The 17,488-nt window shown below is 39.1% G+C and overlaps 1 protein-coding gene across 9 annotated transcripts in view; it reads right to left on the minus strand.

Annotated features, from left to right (window-relative positions):
- Positions 1-17,488, minus strand: part of CEP112 (centrosomal protein 112) — a 360,739-nt gene that overhangs the window by 191,183 nt on the left and 152,068 nt on the right. For all 9 annotated transcript variants that reach the window (XR_005227706.2, XM_007055085.4, XM_037914553.2 and 6 more), the window contains one exon: positions 11,165-11,272. Coding sequence is in view for 8 of the 9 variants with exons in the window: in XM_007055085.4 (XP_007055147.2) it covers positions 11,165-11,272 (108 nt within the window). In the remaining variant the exon portion in view is untranslated. The remainder of the gene's footprint in view (positions 1-11,164; positions 11,273-17,488) is intronic.

Consider the following 17,488-nt stretch of genomic DNA (forward strand, 5'->3'; position numbering starts at 1 on the left):
GCACATAGTACGGCATTTTTTGCAGCAAAATTATTGGTGCTGTTTCTCATCTCTCTCTGCCTGTAAGATAGGTGCTATAGTTCCCAGGAATCGAACCATGAAGAGCTTAAATGAAAATCACTGTGTAAGAGCTAGGGATAATATATTATTATTAATAATAGAGAGAGAAGGGAAAAACTATAACTAGAAAGTATAAAACGCTTTCAGGATTTAACTAAAATAGCTTTTCTATACATAAAAAGTCATGATAGTATAGCTACTTCAGCCCCCTCCAGGTTTAGAGCGAAATCCCAGATAGATAAATTAGTGGGCAGTTGATGCAGTCATTGGCATATGATACATTTATTTACCATTTGCTTTCCCACCACATTATTTTTACATGCACATTTACACATCCACATAATATATTATAAATTATGTATATTACAAACAAAAAATTACATTAAAAAGAACATTATTAAGATTGAAAAGTCAAGCCCTCAAAAGTTAGGAAACGTCTGATTTAAGGTTGCCTGTGCAACTTTAATTAGCATCCCCCTTGGACATAAGCATGATGATACAGTCTTTAATTACATGTTCAGAGATTATTTTTCCATAGAACCCCTGCCTCATTCAATGCACAGGTGAGACCTACCCTGGGGATGAATCACGGTTGTGTCGTAAAGGAGACCTGCTCATTTGTTACAGAAGTTGGAAGACATGCAGTGCATGAGGTATGGGACTGCAGGAAAAGAAAGGATGGTCTCATGGTCAAGAAAGTTGAATGCTACCCTAGAATTGGATTCTATCCCTGCCTCTGGCAAAGTTCCTGTGTGACACTAAGCAAGTCACTTAAACCAAACTTTTGACAGGTGGACACTAATAGCGCGTTCCTCATTTTCTGGGTGCCCAACCTTAGACCGTGGGGTCTGACTGCCAGAAGTGCTGAGCACACGCAGCCAGGGGCTCCGGAATAGGGAGAACCAGGGGGCCATGGCCCTCCCACTTTTTGAAAGTGGACGGGCCTAGCTCGTACACTTCTCGCAAGGCCCTCCCTGTCCTTGCACCTCCTCTTCCCCTGAGGCCCCTCCACGGGCAGGTTGGCAGCTGGAGCCCGACTGGGGAGCCCAGGAAGTATGGGGTGCCATGCCGTGCACTCTCCCCCTGCTCAGGGTGGGGGAGACCAAGAGCAGCCCCCAGCCTGTGTCCCTGCCCTCCAGCCCCTCCACCCTGGGCAGATGGAGTGTCTGTGGCTCCTCACAGCTGTCTGGCCGCTCAGCTCTTTCCATGCCCAGGCTAAGGCTCTGAGGCCCCCGTTCCCCAGCTGGAGCCCAGTCGGGGTAAGAGCCGCTATGGGGACAGCTATGGGGAGCCACGGACCAGCCACCTGCCCTGGACGGAGGGCTTAAAGGGCAGGGACACGGGCCGAGGCTGCTCTCAGTCCCCTCACCTTGGGCAAGTGGAGGGTCCGTGGTTCCTGGCCCGCTCTGGCTTCCAGCTTGGCTGAGGGCTGGACGGAAGGGGCGGGGCCATGAAGGGTAGGGGCCCCTTGCCCCCCCCCCCCACTTTGGGGCAGGCTCCACTGCCCCCGCTCGCAGCTGCAACTAAAGTCATCAGGAGCTATTCTTAAATATATGAGTGCTATATAATGTGAAGTACTCTGAAAAATCTGGTCCTAGTAATCTCAAACTGGACTTCCAAAATCAGTAGAAACATTTGACTGTAACCTCTTGTGACATCATCAACTTGACAGGCCCATTGTGAAGCTAAATTAATGTTTCTGAAGCATTCAGATACTGTAGTGATGAGTACCATACAAAAGCCTATGAGGAAATTAATAATTCTATCTTCAGAGTAGGCTGTTAATAAGTTGTAGTAAATAATGCCTAGGGTCACACATTGAATAGTCAGGAGAAAACAAAATATTGAAAAGCTGCTCATTAAATTAGCACCACCCATCCTGTGCACTGAATGAGGCAGGGTTCCTGTGGGAAAAATAGTATGTGACCATGTAATTAAAGACTATCCTAATGCATATGCACTGACACTTTTTTAAAACTCCTTTTTACTAGCTTAATCAGCACTTCTCTGCATCCCTCTCTCTAATTTATCTAACTTATGCAAGTTAATGCCATGCCTTTTAGTGAGAGAATGCACCTCATTTATTTAAACTCAACCTACTCCTTTGACTTTCTGCACATTTTAAAGTAAGGAATGTTCATGGGCTGGCAGAATTCTTTTACAGATGTTGTCTTGAACATGCTACGTGTATACACATGTACACACGCGCGTGCATGCACACACAATTATATAGCAAAGCTTTCATCAAGATGTCCTGTTTCTTTCCTGTCTGACTAAATGGAACAAAAAGACAATTCTAATTATTCCTTCAAAAGTTCTATAGAAGTCGGAAACCAACAACAAAAGTAGCATGAAAGGATTTCCTGAAATACGAAGAGATTCTTTAACAATCAGGTAATACTTTTTCTTGCTTTCCACTTTACTACAGAAGTGTGAAACTCTTACCATTATAAAATGGTTCCAGCGCGGTTAAAAAAAAGACAAATACTGTTCAAACTAACCATGCAGAGGGTGTCCAAATGTGCAAATGACTCCATTTCACTACGGCAACAGGTCTCAAAACTTTTTCACAGTATGGTCCACATTTTAAAAGAAAGATTGTGAATGGGAGAGAAAAAGTCCATGAAACAAATCACATAACATCCAGCTGGCAACTACAATAGTTAAACAATTGCTATACATTGAAAAGTAAAAGTCTCTGATATACCGTATTCCGTTTCTAGTATTGCAATCGGACAACTGGGAAAAAAGGTTGCTCACACGTTGTTGTGTGACCAACCAGACCTCCAAGGACCACCAATCAGTGTTCCATGGACGAGCAGAGGCCCAGGCACCACAGTTGTGAAACGCTGCTCTGTAGAAAGCCTAGGAGTGAAAGCTGCCCCTGTGCACAAGGTCTCTGCACCACTTAAGGCCTATTTTGAGGAATAGTGGGACATAAGTGGCGCACAGGACTTGAGTTGTCTCTCTGCACAGGAGTAAGTTTCACCTTATATGCACTGCCTTTATGATGTGGCAGTTAATTAAAATATGACAGACTGACGTGCAAAAGACTAGGTGGGTCTATGTAAAATTCAGAAAACTAGCTGGAAAATACACTGGAGTGGGAAGACATAGATAAGGTAAGAAAACTTACAAGCAATTTTGATCTGGGAGAAGGAAATCCACAACATGAAATAATAATTTAGAGCCTCCACAGATCAATATGACAAAGGAGAACAAAAATGTTTTTACCTATTTTTTATTTTCATTATTATTTATATTGAGAGAAATCTTTTGAGAGGTGCAAGATCCTGGAGTAAAATGAAAGGGGAAATTATTCTTTAAATGAAGAGACAGTGAAGCAATGTAATTAAAAACTATCAATAAAGATACGAGTACGAACTAATTTTACATTGCATCTGTTTTTTGCCAAAAGTTATAAAGGTTAGGCATGGTCCTCAGGTTTTCTGGCAAGTTAACTACATGGCTCATGCTGTTGTAAAGTTTGGGCAAGTCTGCTTTCAAGTATCTGTGGCTCATACTGAAGATGCTTTCAGCGAAGACAATAGGTAGTTAAATATGCTTTAATTCTAGTTTTTTTTTTTTTTTTTTTTTTTTAAGAAAAAGCTTCTTTCCTGTGCTGAAGGTCCCTTGAAGCCTGACCATGGACACTGCAACCATTTCAAAGGCAGGAAAGGCTGTGGTCTTCTCTGTGGTGTCCAGTGCCTTTGAAGTACCCATGACAGCTGCTCCCAGCAGATAAGAACTTGGGGGGGGGGGGGGAGGGGGATTAATATACTTTAAAATACACCAGCTGTAAGTAGAACAAAGCTGAGCTAAAGTATATTTCTTAAAAAAACCACCAATTTCTCTCTACTGAGAGTTCCCTCAACAGATACTTCAAAAGAGAGTACTTGTGGCACCCTAGAGACTAACCAATTTATTTGAGAATAAGTTTTCGTGAGCTACAGCTCACTTCATCGGATGCATTCATTTTCCACTGCATGCATCCGATGAAGTGAGCTGTAGCTCACGAAAGCTTATGCTCACATAAATTTGTTAGTCTCTAAGGTGCCACAAGTACTCCTTTTCTTTTTGCGAATACAGACTAACACGGCTGCTACTCTGAAACCTGTCAAAAGAGAGTGACGCTGTGAATCAGCTGAAGCTGAAATCAAGAATGATGTGTGGCCGACACTAAACATTGCAGGTTCCTTGGATTTCTCCTAAATTCTTTATTAATTTTAAGTAAATTAAAGTGAATTAAAAATTAAATAAAACATGCAGGTATTATTTTTAAATGACTACAAATTACATTCCAAATCCAAAAAAGAAAGAATTAATCATCCCAAAATTGGAAACCTTTCTTTTGTAAGTAAAATTAAAAACTACAGAGTACGCAAATTCTAGGAGATACTAGCATATCCCATATACAGGAAAACTGGGCTTTCAGCCTCAAGCCTCAGTAAGAGGCAGATCCTTACACACTTGTGTTGTAATTACTCACAGTACTAGTCTCTTTGAAATCAATAATCAATGGGATTACTTGTAGAAGTAAGGACCACTACTCATTTAAGATAAAGTTGCAAGACCAGGCCCTACGTGCTCAAGTTGCTAGACAGTCAAAATGTATATTTTTCTTTTCATGTATCAATTCCATTTTATAATAGCAATCAGACACTTGAGGCACAACATTTCAAAGCAATTATTTCATTTTTCAGATACTAAAGTTATTCATACTTTGGCCTGTTATCTTATTACATGACCTGAGGCATGCTATAATCATGCAAAAATGCATTACCTGTTATATCTTATTGCTCAATTAAACAGTCAACTTTAATCGATATTTTGAAATATAGCTATTTATCTCTAAACAATGACAAAAGATATATGTCCAATAAAACAAGGCAAGGGGAAGGCTGCTTTGAAAAACGGTATAGAATCTCTCCTGATTATAAATAAAGAACAACGCAGAGGAGCGACACAAGCTATGGTAGAGATCACCAATTTTTCATGTTTGCGTGGATTAAGGAATATTTACGTGAAATCTGAACAGATATAACAGAGAAAGCTAGTAGGGGATAAAAATGATACATTTGAATATTCTACTGATGTTCTAGTAGCTTGATGCTTAATACTCTTTCCTTAGGTTTCAGTGATGTTACATAAAACGTAGATGTTCTTTTGATATAACAAAAGTGGTAGCGAGCCAAAACAAAATGAAACACAAGACCTCCTCCTACAGGATAATATTCAACTTGGTGTTTACCCTAATACTGGTATTGCTAAAGAAAGTCATTTAAAATATTAACTAGAAAACAGGTTTAAATACTGAACTTACTTCTTGTAAGTTTTTCTTCTTTTAACTTTAGCTTTTACTTTTGTGACCCAGATATCCAGAAGCCCTGAATATTGGAAGCACCAAGGTACAAGAGAAAAAATTGCTCACTGGTTTTTCAAGCCATGACATTTTTAAGAATTACTGTTTTCCTTTGAAGTATGACAAAAACAGTCAAGGATTTGTCAGGGAAGCATATTTACGCCTTTGGTATTTCCAACCGTGTACATCAAGAGAAAAAATTACCATTGGTCTCAAGTAACAGTAATGCGGTAACATCAGTTTAACTTTTGGCAAACTGCAGATTAGCATACAGTACTACAGATTACGTTCTTAAAGCTATGGAAATACAATCTGTGTGAGCATTAAATGCATATTTTCCTTGCAACTTTTAAGAACCATGCACAGTGGGAGTCTGGAGAATTACATATGGCAGAGTCCACCAAGCATGTAACACTAAACTGATAGGAATGAAATGTAAAAGAAAACTGCACCAATTTTTGCTAAGCACAATGTTCTGAAAGGCCATATGCTAAGAAGCATCTACCCTACATCTAAAATGCAAAAAAATTTCACTCCAGCTCCTTTATGTCACTCTGATGGTGTAAAGAGGTCATTATAACTGCTGAAACCATCCCCAAAGAATATTCATGTCCTACTTGAGCAGACCTACTGGAAAGGATCTATACCAAACACCTGCAGCAATCACACCTGATGTAAGAAGGATGCTGGGGAGAAGATAGCATAGTTATTCTTGGCTGAGCATAAGTTGGAGCAGTTAGTCCTCGCACTTCCCTAATTTACACTGGTGGCCAGGCAGGTCCCTTGGACAGATTGCAAAGGTGGAGAGAAACAACAGGGGGATTAAAGCCACCTTTGGCCCCTACTCCATTCCTGCGATGAGCAGAGCTGTGGATGAACATAAAATCTGTCCCAAAATCTTCATTTCAAAATGAACTTTTTCAAGTATCTTTGGCATTTCTGAGCCACTTTATTGAAGAGCAATTTACTAACACTAGCATATCAGAATCCAATGTATGGGATTGTGAACTAATTCCCCCCATTTTAATATGAGCTTTAAAATGAAATCTAAAGAACAATTTAAATTAGTGAATGATTAATTAATGATCTGATTGCTAAGCCAGTATGAAAGCAAGATAAACTCTGGTCTGCAATTTCTGAAACTGTACTCCAATATTACTACTGCGGAAATTAATGTTGCCTTTTACCAAGATGTCACACAGCAGGTGTTAGGCTACATAATGAAAAGAGTAAAAAATGGGATGCCCACTACGGAACACTTACTGCTGAGCATAGCGCTGTTTACTTGAAGAAACCACCATGCTCAGCAATGCAGGATTATTTCCAAAACTTCTAGAGTCAAATGTGACAACTGTTTAAGCAGTGCCCAGCAACATCACACAACTAGTTAAAGACGGAAAGTGATCACAGACTTCAAGTAACATGGTATAACAGTCCCTCCCGTTTTTATGACATACGATCTTGGTCTATAAAGGTGAAATAGTAAAAATAATCTTCACACTAGTCAACAACAAAACCTATTCAACTGGGAAACACAGAGCTTTGAGATTCTGTTTTGACTTTTAGATCAAGGGTTATAAGATCTTCAGATTGTTCTTAGAGTTGACTTAGAACTCTGTCATAAGAGAAAAGTAGCCATTTAAAGTCAGCAGACCAACTGTCATTGCCACTCAACTGTATCAGTGGGCCCAGAAACCTCGTGTTAGTTCATCTTACAGTATGTACCTTAAACAGATACCATGATGAAGTAAAGCCTTCACTCTCCCAAGACGACTCTACTATAGATGGAGCACAGTAGCAATAACTATCTAATCATAATTGAAAAATTAGATAAGGCATCCAGATTATTACAATATGTCAAACTACCACATAACACCAAAGCTTGAATTCAAACATGACCTTGGACTAAAGCAATTTCGATGGCCAATACAACACAATCTTCTTTACTTTTGTAAGAAAAATGATCTGCTACTGCTTGTGCTCCTGAAGATTTTGATTTACTACACATAGCCTGGTTGCTGCTGTACAGAGTTTCATCTTAGTCTATATACACTAATTTACTCCATCCCTAGGCTCTGGTGCATGCAACTTCCTTGCTATCTTATTTGTCTCTGTAACCTCCTTAATCATCAGATCAAGCTTTTCCCCACTAATGCAAGTAACCTCTGCAATGGTCTCTGCATGTGTAAGAAACAAAAACTTATTCCCATGCTCTACTAGCAATAGGGTAAACACATCAGTGCTCCCTATCCATTTACTACAGGTAGCTTTTAATTGTGATGGACAGGAATTGTAACTATGCTTTTACTGATGGGCTCTGTACAAACAGGAGTCCAACTGTGACACAAAATTTGAATTAAAAAAAAAGTGGAACCCTGACTATTCCTGAACCATTGGTAAAATAAAAATGAGAGAATCATAGGTATTTATAGCTATAATTGTTCCAATGTGACAATATAAAGCCGTCATACCTGTATGTTACTATAGTTACATTATGTGTCAGTCAAACCCTTCACAGTATACAGTGACATCATGACTGGTAACCATGACAATTCTGTCTGGGGATGTGTCAGACTCTGATTTGAAACCATCTAGTCTCTTTAATTCAATTTACCATCAAAGTGACATAACAGAAGCATTATTGTTCCACCCAAGCTCTGGAGAGGACCCTCCTTCAGGACCTAGTAAAGCTATCCCATCCCTTAACTGCTCAACCCAGAGACCCTTCTAGATATAGTGAGGCAACCCAAATGTCACAGAATCATAGAACTGGAAGGGACCTCGAGAGGTCATCTAGTCCAGTCCCCTGCACTCACGGCAGGACTAAGTATTATCTAGACCATCCCTGACAGGTGTTTGTCTAACCTGCTCTTAAAAATCTCCAATGATGGAGATTCCACAACCTCCCTAGGCAATTTATTCCAGTGCTTAACCACTCTGACAGTTGGGAAGTTTTTCCTAATGTTGAACCTAAACCTCCCTTGCTGCAATTTAAGTCCATTGCTTCTTGTTCTATCCTCAGAGGTTAAGAAGAACAATTTTTCTCCCTCCTCCTTGTAACAACCATTTACGTACTTGAAAACTGTTATGTCCCGCCTCAGTCTTCTCTTTTCCAGACTAAACAAACCCATTTTTTTCAATGTTTTCTAGACCTTTAATCATTTTTGTCACTCTTCTCTGGATTCTCTCCAATTTGTCCACATCCTTCCTGAAACGTGACACCCAGACTGGACACAATACTATAGTTGAGGCCTAATCAGCGCAGAGTAAAGCGGAAGAATTACTTCTTGTGTCTTGCTTACTCCTGGCTCCTTACTCCAGAAGGATGTTCGCTTTCTTTGCAACAGTATTACACTGTTGACTCACATTTAGCTTGTGGTCCACTATGACCCCCAGATCCCTTTCTGGAATACTCCTTCCTAGGCAGTCATTTCCCATTTTGTATGTGTGCAACTGATTGTTCCTTCCTAAGTGGAGTACTTTGCATTTGTCCTTATTGAATGTCATCCTATTTACTTCAGACCATTTCTCCAGTTTGTCCAGATCATTTTGAATTTTAATCCTACTCTCCAAAGCAGTTGCAACCTCTCCCAGCTTGGTATCGTCCGCAAACTTTACAAGCATACTGCCATTATCTCAATCACTGATGAAGATATGGAATAGAACCGGACCCAGAACCTATCCCTGCGGGACCCCACTCATTATGTCCTTTCAGCATGACTGTGAACCACTGATAACTACTTTCTGGGAATGGTTTTCCAACCAGTTTTGCACCCACCTTATAGTAGTTCCATCTAGGTTGCATTTCCCTCATTCGTTTATAAGGTCATGCAAGACTGTATCAAAAGCTTTACTAAAGTCAAGATACACCATGTCTACCGCTCCCCCCATCCACAAGGCTTGTTACCTTCTCAAAGAAAGCTATCAGGTTGGTTTGATACGATTTGTTTTTGACAAATCCATGCGGTCATTTATCACCTTATTATCTTCTAGTGTTTGTAAACTGATTGCTTAGTTATTTTCTCCATTATCTTTCCGGGTACAGAAGATAAGCTGACTGGCCTGTAATTCCCTGGGTTGTACTTATTTCCCTTTTTATAGATTGGAACTATATTTGCCCCTTTCCAGTCGTCTAGAATCTCTCCAGTCTTCCATGACTTTTCAAAGATAATCGCTAATGGCTCAGATATCTCCTCAGTCAGCTCCTTGAGTATTCTAGGATGCATTTCATGAGGCCCTGGTGACTTGAAGACATCTAATTTGTCTAAGTAATTTTTAACTTGTTCTTCCCCTATTTTAGCCTCTTCTGATCCTACCTCATTTTCACTGGTATTCACTATGTTAGAAGTCCGATCACCACCAACCTTTTTGGTGAAAACCAAAACAAAGAAGTCATTAAGCACCTCAGCCATTTCCACATTTTCTGTTATTATTTCCGCCCCCCGCCCCCATCGAGTAACGGGTCTACCCTGTCCTTGGTCTTCCTATTGCTTCTAACGTACTTGTAAAATGTTTTCTTATTACTCTTTATGTCTCTAGCTAGTTTGATCTGGTTTTGTGCCTTGACCATTCTAGTTTTGTCCTTACATACGTGTGTTAATTCTTTATATTCAGCCTTTGTAATTTGACCTAGTTTCCACTTTTTGTAGACTCTCTTTTGATTTTTAGATCATTGAAGATCTCCTGGTTAAGCCAGGGTGGTCTCTTCTCATACTTCTGAGGGCTGAATGTGTTGCCTCTGCAATACGTCCTGCTCATGCCAGCCTGGAAACACAAACCTGGGCAGGGAACGGAATCTAGGTTTCCCTCATGGAAATAAAATTTGTATTAGCTCAAAAATCTAGATAATGGATTACCTGCAGCTTATGGAGCTATCATATCATTGCTGTAAATCAGAAAGAAGTCCTTTATTTAGAAGATAATAATGCTGCTGCAGCCCATAAAATGGCTCAATCCTCTCAGCCCCCAAAAGGTTTTACTGAAGAGCCAGAGTAGTTGTGAAAGGGAAAGGAACAGAAATATAAGAAGCTTCCTACAATAAGCAGAAGCAAGCTATTGCATCCTGTAAGCCAGAGAGTTACTGTAACTGCCTATCAAAATTAAGCATTGGAAAGGCTTATTACATCTTTAAAATGATAATCTATCAAAACCACTTAAATAAGAATCTTTTCTAAAAACATAGCTTGTGCCAAAAAATGAATAAAAATATTAAAAACAAGACTAGACTAAAACTAAATTATCTAACTTTTTGATAAGAGAAAAAATAGACAGGGGCAGTCAAGCCATTTTATTTTTTTTATAAATGCATTTTTTATTTTTGTAGGGCTGGGAATCCTTTAGGAAACAGTCAGTGCCCAGAGATAGAAAAGTAGATGTAGAGGAAACAAGGAGCTTTTGTATTTAATGCATGGCTTTGCAAACAGAGTAGCCAGCTTTGACAGAAAGGAAAGAATGCCAACATAATGAGCAAGTCAGACCAAGAGTAGGCTGGATGCTGGAACTGACTACACAGAAAAGACAAATGCCACCAAATAAAAACGTAGCTGTGTTGGTCCCAGGATCCTAGAGAGACAAAATGGTGAGATAATATCTTTTACTGGACTAACTTTTGTTGGTGAAAGAGACACGCTTTCTTCAGCTATTTGTAGCTCAAATGCTTGTCTCTTTCACCAAGACTAGTTGGTACAATAAAAAATATTACCTCACCCACCTTGTCCCACCAAATAAAAATGGCAGACTGACCTGTTGCTCATATCTTTGTTTGAGTTCTTCAAACTGCCAAGAGAATTCTTTTGACTGCTTTTCACGGAGAGATTTTGATCTGCTTAGATCTGATTCCACCTTTTCCATCTACAAGGTAAACAAAGGGAATATTTAGTTTTTAAATGCATAGCTTCAAAAACATTTTGACACATTTTTGATAGATGATGGTTAATCAAAGACCTAAAGATAAAAGTCAATAATAAAAAATCCCCATTTGTAAGGAAATGAACATATCAGTATGTTGAGGATCATTAGTTAATTACACAAATATATCACCTGTTTCTGATTAGCATGCAAGGTCTTATTTTTCATTCAATAGTTGTAACACCCCACAAAAATCAACTGAATATTATATATACACGACTAAAAATACTTTATTTAAAAATATACTGTTTGTTGAAAATTTAGTGAAAGTAATGCTCTGAGTTGGATGCACAAACTATACATTTAAAATACATTTATCTTAAAATCAGTAAAGAACCTTAAACGAGAATTATTTGGCAGCAAGTTCTCTGAAAACAGTCATTGCCTATGAATAACGATCACACAGATTCCCCTATATGGTAATAAAGGAAGCAATTTCATAACTCAGTTAACAAAGGCTTTTGTATCAAAAGCACAACTATCATCTCTGTGTCACGTGTCCAAGGTTTATGTACATACAATACGATACCGCACTTCTTACCCACCAATTCCTTTTAGATCTAGTTCCCAACCTAAGTAGCAGTACCTCCCTAAAGGGGGCAGAGGAGAGAAGGGGAATATAGCTATCAGGAATCCACTTTCTGCTGCAAGTCCATCAGCTATACCAGAAGAAAAACAACAATGAATTTCTGTACCCCAAGCTAAAATTCCTATTTGGCCTAAAAGAATGCCCATAGATGTATTTGCCAATGGGCTCAAATGCCACTTCTAAGCCAGATAAGGAGGAGGAAAGTGATCACTAACAATGGGGAAGCCATTTTAATTAAAAGTTATCTCAAGTAAAGGGAAAGATGCATGGCCAGGAATTGTTTTCCCAGATATAGGAAGCGGACAAACTGCAGCACTGAGGGTGAACAGAGGTCACTGGGCTGCAGGTGGAGCACAAACAGCAAGGCCTCTCTTCCGTGTCCCCCGAGTAAGCCCTTAAAAAAGGAACCTCGGTTGCTATCACCACGTTCTCTCTCCTCCTAATCCAGTTTGGACCCATCCTTGTAGCCCATTATTTCCCCATCTCATACACCAAAGAAAGGGAGGCCCCTTAGTTTTCCCCAACTAAACTTTACAAAAATGAAAAACTAAAGCAAAATAAAGTCCAAAATATTAACAGAATCATCTTTTTAATAATGAAAAGGTTCTAAAAATTGACACAGAAAGTGTATACAAATAAAGTAATATATTAGATAAACTCTACAAATAAAACAATATGTTTCTGTTATTTAATCTCTAGCACAGAGTATGCATATTGGCCACAAGTGCAATGAGGTTTTTTGATTCTCATTTGCCAATCCCAACAAATACTAGAGCCAAAATATTGTCACAAATTCTGTTTATTCATTTTTTGGCAGTTACTATTTGGCTTTGTAAATACTTTTCTTTTGTGAGTGATGTGTATACAGTGCTTTTAATCTAGACTTCTATAAACCAGTCTGATTTTTCTGCCTTTGTCTTTGTTGTAGCATGCAATGTATGCTATTAAAATCAATTGGCTAACACTTGAAGAAGCATGTATGAAAATATCAGCTATATTTATACCCACATAAACACCAATAAATGAAGTTTTGTCACAGGACAGCCACCTAGATCAGGAAAAAACAAAACTGAGTTTAAAGTTGAAATTGTTTCAGTCACCCATCTAATGGACATCAGATGACTTAATAACCATGAGCTTATTGAAAAATAAGAAGCAGATTGCAAGTAATTTCACAAAGTCATAAATTACATGAATAAATAAACCAAATATCAATTATACTAACTGATAATACCAGACCCCACTCCATTTGTTACTTCCTTAATTAACATTATAATGAAAAGAGGATTTCAGAAGTTTAATATTTGCAGTGACTATTTTCAGAATCCAGTGTTGCTATAGTTACTAAAGATTCCATTTTATGATGTCGGTAGGTCATTCTATGCTCTATCCAACTAGGAGAAAGCAATGGCATTTGCTCCAATATTATATCACTTTGTCTTTGGAAGAATGTATGTAGCTTATCTGAGAATTGGGTGCATGTGTGGAGGGGAAATGAGAAAGGACGGGTGAAAAGAGAGCTTCAGTATTGTTTCTCTGAAGTACTACTTGAAGCTTAGTCACTGTAGCATAGTTTCCTACGTCTTACATTATCATTTACTCTTTATGAACTTGACCCCAAGAGGTTCATAACCTGCAAGCCTCACTGAAGTCAATGAGAGTTTGAAGAGTTCAGTACCTCTCAAAAACAGTCCCTATATTCTGAACTGCTTGATAACTTAGAAGTTTAGAAGGCATGACTGCCACATGCTATCAACATTTACAACATGGTTTGACATGTCTTAGCTGAAAAAAAATAGCCTTGAAATACTTGTTATACAGAAAATTGTGCTATATGCTTAATAAACTGATTTTCTCTGTCAAGAAGGAATGTTCAATTGACATCTGAGTTTTCCAGGTTTATAGGATGAACATATAGGGCCCAATTCTGCCACACTTGTCACACTGGGTAGTACAGTACCTTACTCTGAAAGGAGCCCCACTGAAAGCAAAGGAATTAGTCAACTTGTGTAAATTTGGTATAATTAATCCCACAGAGCTATGTTAGAAACCCAGGGGTAGACTGTGCTACTTGAGCACCTCAGAGTAAGCGGTGGCATTGTGTTTCAGAGCTACCAGACCGCAGCAGCAAGCCTCCCAGCCAGGGCTGACAAACTCAGGATCACACTACCGCACTACAAATAGCTGTGTAAACCATGCTGGAGGCTGGTGCTCAAGCTCTGAAGCCTACAGAAGGGGGTAGTCTTCAAAGCCCAAGTTCTAGCCCAAGATGCAACTTCAAAGTGCCATCTACATAGTTATTTTTAAAGAGGCAGCTCAAACCCCGCAGCCAAGTCTGTCGACCTGGGCTGGGAGGCTTGCCGCCAGGCTTGCAGCAGGCTGTGTACATGTACCCAAGAGACCGGAGAGTAATTTGTGACACACTTTTGTGGGGTGCACCACAATCTTCTCCAAGTGGCCAGTCAGATCCACTGGCTGGAGCCTGCATAGGAAAAATCATTGCTCCATCTATTGTCCGTGCCCTCTCTGCTCTGAAGGGAAGCATTTTGCCCTTTGTTCTCTCCCCTAGTGCCAGAGCTGCAATTCAAGCAGATCTTAAGTGGCCATGCAAGGGAAAGAAGGATTCTTACTTGCTTCTACTCCTCTATATGGTCACAAAAAGCTTGGCACGAGGCTCTCATTAAACAGTAAATCCAAAGAAGATAATTCTTAGTAGATGCAACATCCATTTAATACTCTCCACCAAAACTTTCAAAAATACTCTAATTTTTTCTGCTATTAGAGACTACTTTCTAAGTAATAACATGATCCTTTGAAATATGCCCATATACTTTGCCACTTTCACTTCAATTCATTTCAATCCTTCACAGACAAATCACCAATGGTAAATGGGCACTTGTGTTAAGGATTTTTTTTTCCACAATCATCAATTAAAAAAAAGCACATTGAAAATGTCAGCATTAAACCAGAAATTGTCAAGGTATTTCAAGGCAAAACTGTATTATCAATCTAATTCTTACCAATAAAGTAGAAGAAATAAACAGACATTCTACTGTGCCTAATTAAGCATTTCAAAATCAAATGGGCAGCATTTGGGGAGGTGGGGGGAGCTAGTTAGATGGCTGGAAATTTGCTTTAAATCAAAGAGTTGCCAAAATGCTGATTCTCCCAAAAACGTCAAGTTTTACCACAACAATCATGTGGATCAAGTGTTAATAAATGATGTCCAGATGCAGACGTATTTCTGTTGTACTGTGAGCAAAGTAAGGTTAGACCATACATTAACGGAATGCCTATTATCAACAGTGTAAGTTCTACACGCACAAAAAATTCCTTTGTCAAAAATCTTCTCCTAAACCACTACATAAACATTTACTCAGACAAGCACAGCACAGCTCTCACATATCAAATAATTTGCATAATACTAAAATTTTATAATAGTCATCAACAATCAATAGGACTACCTCCACGTAAGGTAATACTTATCAGCTCTAAATGTACCTATTTGTTCATTGTGGGCCTGATATCCATAGGTGTTGATAACCTACAGCTCTCACAAAATCAATGGGAGTAAAAGGTGGGTAGCACAACCTCCCCCTTTGCCTACTGGCCCCAAATGGTTCCTATAGTCTAGGTTCAATGGAGTCAGTCCAGATTTACACTGGTTTAATTGAGTGCAGATTTTGCCTCAATACATTTAAGTTTTAACATTAAGGACCATATTCTGATGCTCTTATTCATGTTGAATAGTACCTTACTACTTACAGAAGTCACAGACTACTCATGCTGTAAAACTACTCAGAATTCTGCCTTAAATGAATAATATCTGAAATATACATACAGACAAAATGTTTAACAGTTGGTCAGTTCAAACAATAAAAATGTGAAGTTTTACTGCATATCTAGTTCAAAAAAGAACTAGATAAATTCATGAAGGATAGGTCCATCAATGGCTATTAGCCAGGATGGGCAGGGATGGTGTCCCTAGCCTCCATTTACCAGAAGCTGGGAATGGGTGACAGAGGATGGATCACTTCATGATCACCTGCTCTGTTCATTCCCTCTGGGGCACCTGGCATTGGCCACTGTCGGAAGACAGGATACTGGGCGAGATGGACCTTTGATCTGACCCAGTGTTGCTGTTCTTATGTTAAAAAAAGAAATTCTCAGCTATGAACAAATTTCTTTAAATTAGCATATCATTTTACACAGTTACCAGCAGGAGAGTGGGTTTGTGGGGGGGGATGGAGGGGGAGTGAGAAAACCTGGATTTGTGCTGGAAATGGCCCAACTTGATTATCATACACATTGTAAGGAGAGTGATCACTTTAGATAAGCTATTACCAGCAGGAGAGTGGGTGGGGGGAGGTATTTTTGATGCTTTGTGTGTATAAAAAGATCTTCTACACTTTCCACAGTATGCATCCGATGAAGTGAGCTGTAGCTCACAAAAGCTTATGCTCAAATAAATTGGTTAGTCTCTAAGGTGCCACAAGTACTCCTTTTCATTTTACACAGTGTTTCACTATTACAGTTTTTCATTGCTTAACCTTAGCGTGTTGAGTGTCTATGAAACTACAATATAAGACCCCGATGAGGGAAACAACAATCCAAGTCAGTATGCAAAACACACAAAAATTAAACAAAGACTCTGATACAAACCAATAAGATCATGGAGATTAAAAATTATGGCTATCGCTTAATTCATTTTCCCAGGCCTAAGTATAACAGCACATAGTAAATTACATCTCATACTGCACTGGAACTCCTGTAATAACCAAGCACACCGATAAGCCAAATAAAGAATGTCGTGTAAGCATTTGTTCTGCAGTTCCTCACTTGCGATGGATTTCTCTCATCATTATGTCATTTAACAACCTTGCTAATGTCTTACATATCAGGTGGATAATGCCATAGGTGGTGGTGGTTTTATGTACCAGACACAAAGAATTCTTCCATTTTTTCTCTCTCTCTATCCCCAAAGTTCCATCTTGTTGTGAGTGTGTCTCAGGTGAGGAGAACTTCCTCCAGAATAGGTCTACACTGACAGCATTATTACAGCGAAACAGCAGTAGCTAGCACTAGACTAGTGACACTTCCTAAGCTATACGTCAAATGCAGTTATCTAAGGCAGGGAATTAAAAGGATTTGGTCTTTGAGTCATTCTTTCTTTGCCAGTAAAAATCAGTTCAATATTGAGCAGAAGCCATTATCTGCATGCCCCTAACTGTAAACTCCCTAGGACAAGGCAGGGTTTTCCTATCTATTTATTCAACTGCTAATACAGAGAGCCCCAATTCTGTTTCAGCTCTCTGGACGAAACCGTAATACAGATAATAAAGAAAGAGAAGATCACAATGATGACAACAACTAGGGCAGCCTGCTATAGTGAAGAGGATATACAGTCAAATTTTCAATGAGGCATCCTAAACTATTCATTTTAAAACTAGCAACTGCAGAAAATAGAGAGTAAATGGATGCGGGTGAGACTATTTGCCTACATGAACGTATGGTTTTGCAGCGCCAGTCAGAAAGCTCCTCTGACAATTTGGCCATTAACATTTTCTCCC

Source organism: Chelonia mydas, chromosome 14, assembly GCF_015237465.2.
Source record: "Chelonia mydas isolate rCheMyd1 chromosome 14, rCheMyd1.pri.v2, whole genome shotgun sequence".
Classification (NCBI taxonomy): Eukaryota; Metazoa; Chordata; order Testudines; family Cheloniidae; genus Chelonia; species Chelonia mydas.